Below are 10,165 nucleotides of genomic sequence, written 5' to 3'. Positions count from 1 at the left end.
GATGAGCTCAAGGAGATTATATAATCATCAGTATTCAACGAAAACTGCAAATAGGTGGAAACAAAAGAAAACAAAAAAGGGTCGAAAACTGATTCAGATATGTAAATACGATCGGTGCTTTCGTTCGCAGGTGAGAGACGCAGGTTGAGACGCGTGCATCCGTACCATCCCATCCTCAGACCTCCAGTAAACATGTGGTGGTTTTTTTGTTAATCTTTATCTATTTTAGTTTATCGATTGGGCTTCGTTTAGGTTTCTTTTGGACCTTCCGTTTCATCATGTACTGTATTAAAGAAATCAGCGTTGACAAAAAAAAAACAGCTAGCGTGAACAATAAATTTTAAAGACATAAATATGATAAAGAAAACAGAACTCTTATGTACAAATGTTACAGACATTTTAGTTTATATCCAGGAAAGCAAAACAGAGCTTCCATGACACAAATAAATCACGTAATTAAAACTTTTTTGTTCCTCCTCTTCGACACACTATTAGTAACAACACTGTTACAAGCAAACATGAACCAAACTTTATTAAAAAAAAGTTGAAAGATCTCTCTGAAAGTTACCTTCATAATACTTAAGATCAGAGCTCAGAGTTAACAGTTTCTGGATGATAATGAACCATTTCCTCCCACATCAACCCTCTTATCATCTCCGCCCCCAAATCCTCATCTTCATCTACATCGAGATCAATAGGAACTTGAGCAGGAGGATTGGCATTTGGGTCGTACAAAGGCGCCATGTACGGATGCTGAAGCGCTTCCGCAACACTAATCCTCTTGGAAGGGTCAAGAACGAGCATCTTCTGAAGCAGATCAATGGCTAGAACATGCGCATTCGAGTAAAGACGAGAGAATGATATCCCCGGTGAGTAAGGGAGAGACTCTATGTATCTTTTGGCTTTTGGGTTATCGATAAACTCGAGATCTTCCTCTCTCTGGCTCCCCAAAATGTTAATGATGAGCTTAATCTGGTTAAGACATTCTGTCCCCGGGAATATCGGTTTTCTTCCAAGAAGCTCGGCGAATATGCATCCCACCGACCAGACATCGATGGAGGTTCCGTAGTTGTCACAGCAGAGGAGAAGCTCTGGTGCTCGGTACCATCGAGTCACAACATACTCAGTCATGAACTGACCTTTGGTGTTGCTCGTGCGCGCTAAACCAAAGTCACATATCTTTAAGTCGCAGTTTGCGTTCACGAGGAGGTTACCTGGTTTCAAATCTCGATGGAGAATGTCGGCTGAATGAATATACTTCAGCCCTCGAAGCAGCTACACAAAAAAAAAAAAAAAGAAACAAAATCAATAAGACAAAACAACACGAAAAACCAACGAGCTGTTGGTTTAGTGGTAAAGGAGTATCTAGTAGGCATTCCGCTACTCGGGTTCAATTCTCATTGGAAGGAACTATTTACATTCCTTAGGTTCCTGGCAAAAAGGTGAAACTCCCCGAAACAACAATGAAAACAGAACACGCAAACCCTCATACCTGGAACAAGAAGTATTGGCAATGGTCATTACTCAACACTTGAGAAGACTTGATAATCTGGTGAAGATCAGTGTCCATGAGCTCGTAAACAAGATACACATCTTTAAAGGTTCTTTTATGATTAGCCATCATTACATCTTTAAGAGCAATCACATTGTCATGTCGAAGATGACGTAGTAGCTTGAGTTCACGAAGTGTCCTCAACGCATCGATCCTGTTCTGAAACACATTGTGGATCTTCTTGATCGCTACTCTCTCGTTAGTCTCTCTGTTAACGGAAGAGCAGACAACACCGTACGCGCCACGGCCTATGGGTTTGATGGGAACGTATTTGGTGTCGATCTCGAAGAGTGTTTGCCACATAGAGAAGTAATGCTTCCCTTGGTTCCTAACTCCATTTGGTGGATCAACCGGAGTCGCCATTCTTCCTTCAGACAAGTTATGCAATAACATTTTTAGAAAGAAACTGAAAATGACTATCAAGATTCAAGAACACGTTTCTTGAGCTTGAAAGATTAAAAATATGATCCCTCTTTGATCTTAGAGTATTTAACGTCTAACTGTTATCTGTTAATAGTGAATTAAATAAGTTACTGTTTCGGATCACTCGAGTTTACTATTTTATCAAAAGCTTCACAGAAGAGCAGGAACTAAAATTAAATATTTGATCGATGGTGAGATTGAGCTCGAACAATGGGAATTTACAGAGGGCTTACAACTGTGAGTATTGGATACGATTCAGATTTGTCGGTGAGCAAACGACGATCGCCGGTGAGATTCGGGTGGAGAGAGAGAGAGATTTGGTCAACGTTCTGACCGTTGACTCTGTACTTTCTTGTTTATTACCATTTTAGAAGTTTGTGTCCGACAATCATTTCTCTCATCTTTCCACTAATCTTGGGCTCAGTTAAGCCCAATTTTATTTGCAACATAGATACTATTATATATTAATTCATATTTAGTTTTTTTTAGATATAAAAAAGTGAATTAGGCCATATCTTGAATAAACTTGTTTTCGGTTTCCAATTCCACTATTTTTGTTTAGTTCGGTTTGAAAATTTGATTGAACAATTTTTTTTTGATTGGGTATAATAATAACCAGTTGTGATAAGTTACAAAACCATTATCTACTTCTAGTGTGATTAATAATATACATAAGCTAATTATAACAAATGATTAAACGTAAATACAGAGAGCTGTTTCTGCTACTGGTATTTCGGATTTTGAGTGGTTAATTTCCGCATTTTGGATTTGATTTCATTGTGAAGAGTCATTAGAAACGTCTGTCTGGTTGCTAAAGTGAAGCTGATTTGCTTAATATCTTCTACCATCTCTTTTCTTCTCTTCACTTCCACATTGAGATCTTTCAAAACATTCTCTTTATCAGATGCAGTCAGTCTCTGAGTTGATTGAGAGATTGCTAAATCTCTTTTTTCCTTCAAAAAACTGTACTTTCTTTTCCAGCCTCTCTCTCTTGAAGCTTCTAGAAGCTGTTTGTCCAAACTCAACTCTTTCTCCACCTCGTTATATCTTTCCTTAATGATGCTGACCTCAGACTTTAGTTTCTCCTCCACTGCAGCTATTTCTTGTCCCTTAAAATCACATTCAAAACCTGTCTTAGAAAACCGATAGTAGTGTGACCACAAAATCTAACTAACTAAACAAGAATCAGTTCATGTTTTTCCTTGAAACATTGGTTTATAGAGATTCAAGCAAAAAGCTCAAATGGGAGAAGAAAGTATTTAGCTCAAATGGGAGCACTCAAACTTCATGTCCGATAAAAATTTAGCTTGTTAAAATGTCAACAGTGTACTGTAGAACGATGAGGACAGTTTGATGAGACTTATAACGATGAAGCATATGAGAAGCAAACATTTAGCATGCAGCAAAGCCTCCTTGCTATTTATCTTTAGATTGCCAGAAAGTAACCGTAGAAAGAATGCCATTTATTTAGATTGATCTGCATTTGAACATATACAAAGGTGTTCATTGGACTATAAAGCCATAATAAGAGAGCCAAAGTATCCAAGCAAAAGTACTGAAAAGATGAATAAAATTGATCCATATGTTGACGATGGTGACAAGGAAGCTACCTTGTTGTGGCAGTTCAGAAACTCATCTTTTGCTTGTGCGTTTGACACCAACGATGTGGTTGCGTTCTTCAGACTCACACGGAGTGTTTCCCATTGACCAGATAATGGATGATCTACGATGCTACCAGCTTTCTGACCATCCATAATCATTGAGAATTGTGATTCAAGAGTTGAAAGAAGGTTTGTTGTGATTTCAGCTGCACCAAAGAGCAACCTTGCTGTTGGAGATTCCTTCTCAGCCATTAAGCTCTAACATAATGCAAGAGAAACAATTTGAGCTCAAATATCTTTTTATTGATAATCTCAAAAAGTAAAAATCACACAAGATAGAGTAAGCTGTTCACCTTCATTGTGACTATAACACCCTTGTAGACATCCTTACAATTAGCAACTGACTCGTATAACCGTTTTTGAGTCTCTTTCATGTGAAGCGTTTCTTGTTTGAGCTCAGACACCTCTTCCATAAGTTTTGTGTTCCGAACTACTTGATAGTTGAATTTTACCTGAGAATACATAATTGATGCAAAAATAATCATTATACTACTCCATATAAGTAGGTATCCAGCATATCAACTGCAGTTTAAGAAATAAGAACTAAATAGTAAAACAAATAAGATAGCAAAGGAAAGAGGTCGACGTAAAAATCAACATATATTTCATGTCAGAGAAGTAATTAAAGAAGGTATACAGTTCAATTTATGGTCAGAGCTACCTGACATAACTCTTTAACTAAAATTGAAAGAGCGTCTTCACTCGAACAACCAATAAAGACTAACCTGCAGACTGTCCTTCTCTTTAGTCAGCAACTCATTCTGACTTTTGAGTTTTTTCCACCTCTTTGGGATTTTCAGGCGAGCATTCCTAAAAGTAAAGAAAAATATGCCAGCTTAGGGTACTTTTTTGTCTTAAGTGTTGAATCCTAACTACTTTTTTTTGTTGAAAACCAAACAAGGAGAACAAATTTGGAAAATGACTGGATATTCATCTATATGATGTTTCTAAAAGTAGTAATTCTCAACATACATGAGCTAGATATCAGCCAGTTATGATAAACAGAGTGTTTGAGTGCAAGCTGATATGAAAAGGGATTTGACTAGAACCACAAAGAGAAGAGGAATGAGAGTTGTTTTGACCATATGCATCCAGAAGTCTCTATTCATTCAATTTTAAAGTAAATGTATCTACTCACCATGGTTGGAGTAGTTAATGGAGTGGGCTGACTTCTAACTGCAGGTGTAAACTGAATTTTATCGAGGTCTGCAACAAAACCTTTGTTTAGTTTGGTCCAAGTGTCTTTATCGGCCATATCTCCAAATGAATGAACCATCGGACTAAAATCAGACAGTCCTAAATAACTTGACCAAGCAACTACAAAAGAAGGTTCAGTTGATTTAAAGCAAGGACTCCCAGGAAAATCGCTGCTATCAATGACATTGCATAACACATCTGGTGTCTTTCTTAAACTGATAAAATCCTGCCAATAAAGATAATACATTGTCATTTTTTTTACATAACCAAGAAAATGAGTCCACCACATTAGCTAAAAAGCAATACAAACTTCTTTAAAAAAAAACTGATGACATGTTAGGAGTTTGCTAACTAAAGCCTATTTATTGGTGTAATGGTGGAGGAACGTCATGCAGATGTAACATCCAAGAAAAGCAGGACATCACCTAACCTTAGCCAATTAATGAATTCGTACCTCTGACTGGTTCTTCTTGAAGTCTGAGTGACAAGAATGTTTAAGTTCTAAATTTTCAACTGTTGATCCTTAATGCACTGCTCCTGCTCCTTCTGTTCCCTTCTCTCTTCCTCCACTTATGTTTTTAGCCTTTCACATTCTAACTCATACAGGAAATCAAAACAAGATTGTATATTATGTTGTGCCTGCTAAATGTTATATTCAATTCACTAGAAAAAGCGGAGAGGAAACTACCTTAAGCATCTGATTGCTTAACTTCAATATTTCTTGTTCCAACACTTCAGCATGGGACCCCTACGAAAATTACTAATGTTAGCATCATCCTCACTCCAAGATGTAGTCGAAACACAATTTGATTATATACCTGAAGCTTCATACATAACTCTTCTATCTCTAACTTTTGGCACTTCAATAAAGCAGCATCAGTCAAGATCTGGAGCATTCAAACAATGTCATACTATATTCAGATAAAGAAGAAGAAAATTGCTCAACATAACATATGTAGCCGAGGAAACTTTTCGAAGCGAAGAAAAAACACAGAGCCTTAGTGGAAGAAATAGAGAGTTGGAATATCTCTGCAAAGAACCAATATAATTACAAATGCTTTTTAAATTCAAATACAGACCTCATTCACTTGAGCACAGTTGGTGATGCACTTGGCTCTGCTTGCAAATTGGAGAGTTCCTTTTGATTCCTCAATATGATGCTACACACATGATCATGCAACTTTGACAAGTCAATTGACTAATCTTGCCCATCAGAGGATTAGTAAAAGCCAGGAAAATGCAAACCCTGACAACAAGAAAGATGTCCTTAAACCTCTTCTGGTGCGATAGTTCTTATAATGCAAGTCTTTGCATTACCACCAAGCGCAGGCTGAAGAATTCGAGTCAGCTTACTGTCTCTGTATGGAATATGTGCCCTATAATGAAATATGTCAGAAGTGAGCTGGGCTGTATCGTAGTTAAGTATAGCCAAATAAAGGGTAAGAAAATACCTTAGCTTTGCACTCTCACTTAGTTTATTGATGACATTCCCAAGAATCATTAAGCTCTTATTAATGTACTTTCCTTCTGTCAAGCGAACTCCACCAGCACCAGTTTTGGCAATTCATTCATATCCAGCTAAGTCAACCAAAATCTAGATTGAGTTAAAAGAAAACCCGTAAGAGAATAAGCAGCTTTTGAAAGATGTTAAGACCAAAGTGAAATTGATCACTAACCAAGACTGAGACACGGATAACATCTGAAGAATTATTTTCCTTTCCCCTTCTCTCAATCACCTATCCCACCAGAAAGATTAGATCAGAATAATTACTTAAAAACAGTAGAAGGTTTCGTTCATAGGTTCCGAAAACCATACCATTCTGAAGATAGTGTGAGACCTGCTACTGTGAACATTCATGTTTGTCTCGCCAAAGTACCTATTAACTGTTCTTCAGTAAAGAAGACCATGTCAATATACACATATACATAATCAAAATGCAGGAACAAAGAAATACTTCTTAGTTAACCTTCTCCAAAATCTAAAAGCTTTAGAATCTGTTCAGCGTCACTAACAATTTCTTCCTTAAGGCCAGCGACAAACACTCCACACTGTACATCAAAGAGAAGCAATTGAGTTAAAACAAAAATGAATATCACTTGTGAAGATTATCGATCCATCAAACCAACCTCCAAATGTTCATGAATTTGAAGTCTCTGATTCTCAACAGCTAAAAGATCATTGATTTCTTCGTTGTAAATCTCCATGTAAGAAACTCGCGATCTGATATCTAGAAACGGAGAACACAAATTAAAAGTTGTACTCTTGTGGTAATTTTACAAATATCCAATAGATTTTAATGCCCCCTACCATTTGTATTCTATCAAATACATCTCTCACAGATTTTCTAGTAATCCCCGGATCGGTCTCTCAGAACTAGTCATTGTACGTCTTTCCACTACTGGTTTGTCCATAAGCAAACATAGTACCTGAAACAAAAAATCACAGTAACTCCATACATCATCAAAACCAATCTCTAGAATGTATCAGATTAGATTACCATTGAAACCCTGGACGGCGGCATGAATAATATCCTTGGTAAGAAGCTCATAGACGCTTGCATTTGTAGACCTTTCGTCGAACACATGATCTGCAAAAAAGCTAACAGAAATAAGATTATAAAGACGATATTTTGAAGCTATCGGATCCATAGGAATCAAAATCCAGAATCATTGACAAAGATTTGGTACCGAAAGCGTAAGAAGCTGTTGAGATTGGGGTGCCGAGAGACTTGTATAGAGAGATTCTATTCTCGTCGACTTTCCAGAGAGAAGATCTGTTTCCAAGTGATGATTCCGGCGTCGGCGGCCTTACTCGGACTGCTTCTCCATCTTCTGAAAGTGCCGTTTGAATTTGAATCCCAAATCATATACTCATAAAATTGGAATCTTTATCCCTCCAAAAACAACATCTCTTGAGCATTTGAATGAAATCGATTTATGGTAATCTCCTTTATTTTTGGCAACTAATATCCTCTTTTATCTTATTTTTGATATTTAATTAATTTAGACATCAGGTGAAATTCGGAGAGCCGGTTTCATGTTAAATTGAGCTGAACCCAAATCAAAGTATATTAATCAAAACTAAACTGATATTATTATAAACTAGGTGGTTGAATGTCCACGAATTCAGAGGTACACATTTTTTAAAAATTTAATATAATATAATATTATTTTATGTTATGGTACGTTATAATATATATTTTTTTTGTTTTTCAAAATTATTTGGTAGATATTTTCTCAATAAATTATTTATATATTTATTTATTTTGATTATTTGATTACTTAAAGTATAAGTATGGTTTTTGGTGATGTTTAATAAGAATTTTTTATCAACAGTCATATATAGCTGATTAAGATTTTCTTCCATTAAAAATTAGAATTTTGTGTGTGTATATATATATATATATAGTTTAATAGGTTCGTAGATCAATTTTTCGTATAATTTCTTTTATAAAAACATGAATTCATGTGCCGGAAAAAATCCACGATTACAACAAAAGTATAAACACACAAAAATTATTACGAAGGACCATAACTATATATATGGTACCTTTTGGTCGAGTGGGAAGAAGAATAATTTGAAATGCTAACAGGTTCGATCGACATGCTGCGTGAAACTAAGTCTCATTATTCATGGACTTCAACATGGATATGTACCTTTCTTTTCGGCACATCTAAATACCGGAAAAAAAATTTTGTTCATGAGTTGCACCTTCACTTAGAGATTAGTCTAAGTCCTTCCATGTGGTCGGAAATTCTCAAGTTAATTAAATAATTTCACCGAAATTTAAAGTCATTATAAATAACTTCATAAATCCTAATAAATGATTTTATAAAGTAAGAGAAGAAGTTATTATCTCTTATAAATAATTTATAAGCTTTCACAATGATTTAAGACCATAAATAGTTTTATAAATACTTATTGATGGTTTTATTTTAAATAATTTACAAACATGTTAATCTTCATAAATAGTTTCAAAAGCTTTTCGAAACGATATATTATTCCTTATAAATGGTTTTATAAATCGTTATAAAGTATTTTGTAAACTCTTATCAATTATAAAATATTCATTATTGATGATTTAAAAAAAAATATTAGAAATGAATTAGTATAAATAACTTTTTAAAATTCTTACAAATGATATAAATTAATTATAAAATATTCATTATTGATGATTTTAAAAAACTTATTAGAAATGAATTAGTATAAATAACTTTTTAAAATTCTTACAAATGATATATTAATCATTAGAAATGATTTTAAACTCATGTAAATAATTTATAAATCTGTTTAATAGTTAATATAATGAATTATATACATCTATTACAACTAATATAGGAAAACATCCTATTTTAACGCTGATTTGTAATAAGAAAATAAATATGTTATATTTGTTTTTATCAGTTACTTTTGTAAAATATACTTTATATAGTTTATAAATAAATGATAAAAGAAATTATGCAGCATTATATAGGCTTTCTATAATTGTTACAATTAGCTACTATAATAAATATATGTAAGATTATATGGCAATTAATATTAAATGGTTGTAGAATTGTCTTTTTAAACATTATTAAAATAACTAAAAATCTAAGATCATCAATCAATCAAATTATAGCAATTTCTTTAAAAAATTTCACATATGATTAACACCTAAACAAATGTCATATAAGTGGCATTTCAGTTAATATAGAAGAGGAGATGAATTAGCTCAAATATTTTCTTTGGTTAAAACTTAAAATACAAATATATTGTTATAAAAAATGACTGGCCTCCATCATTTGAGAGTGACTAGCCTCCATTTGTCGCGTATTATCTTGTTAACCTTGGTTGTGGAGGCCAATCACTTTTTACACATAATTTTTAAAACAAAATTGTTCCAATTTAAATCTCTAGCGGTGGAACCACCATAGATCTGACACCCACTGACCAAGAGCTTTGAACAAAAGTTACTATATTACTAAGTTGATTTGCCAAAATACTAACATAGTTCCTCAATTGTGTATAAGCAAATTTTGTGATACTCTTGTGTTGAAGATGTATATATAACTAACTTATAATGTTTGTTACATGGATTAAAAATAAAGAAGAACTGGTAAACTAACCAATTTCTAATTACATATGAAGAATATAACAATCATTTTGACGTAACCAAACCCATGAAAATGTAGTCATATTTTTTCATTACTATCTTCTGCAGTTACAAGTTACCGGTGACAAGAAAGAAATGATGAAGTTTAAGCACATGTGGATATGATAAATAGGGACTGTTGATAGTGGGAGAAGTGATGACTTTGACGCATAAGCACAAGTAGACATGATAAAACTGAA

The 10,165-nt window shown here is 34.2% G+C and overlaps 1 protein-coding gene and 1 pseudogene across 3 annotated transcripts; both read right to left on the bottom strand.

Moving 5' to 3' along the window:
* Window positions 1-358: 358 nt before the first annotated feature.
* On the bottom strand, window positions 359-2,353 carry LOC106325321 (mitogen-activated protein kinase 2). Of its 3 annotated transcripts, none has more exons than XM_013763372.1 (3): window positions 2,209-2,353; window positions 1,493-1,916; window positions 586-1,275 (listed from the first exon to the last, which is right to left on the bottom strand). In XM_013763372.1, the coding sequence occupies exons 2-3, from the start codon at window positions 1,913-1,915 to the stop codon at window positions 586-588; spliced, it is 1,113 nt and encodes a 370-aa protein (XP_013618826.1). In that variant the 5' UTR covers window position 1,916; window positions 2,209-2,353. The 3 variants fall into 3 exon arrangements, with proteins under 3 accessions (XP_013618835.1, XP_013618826.1, XP_013618818.1); XM_013763364.1 differs by having other exon boundaries at window positions 1,493-1,920; window positions 2,209-2,352; XM_013763381.1 differs by lacking the exon at window positions 2,209-2,353 and having other exon boundaries at window positions 359-1,275; window positions 1,493-1,915.
* A 301-nt stretch (window positions 2,354-2,654) lies between these two features.
* Window positions 2,655-7,696, bottom strand: LOC106336251 (annotated as a pseudogene).
* Window positions 7,697-10,165: the final 2,469 nt, after the last annotated feature.

The sequence above is a fragment of the Brassica oleracea genome, chromosome C1 (genome assembly GCF_000695525.1).
Source record: "Brassica oleracea var. oleracea cultivar TO1000 chromosome C1, BOL, whole genome shotgun sequence".
NCBI classification, from domain to species: domain Eukaryota; kingdom Viridiplantae; phylum Streptophyta; class Magnoliopsida; order Brassicales; family Brassicaceae; genus Brassica; species Brassica oleracea.
Note: the sequence above shows the minus strand (reverse complement) of the source record. Positions and strands in the feature narration are given on the sequence as shown.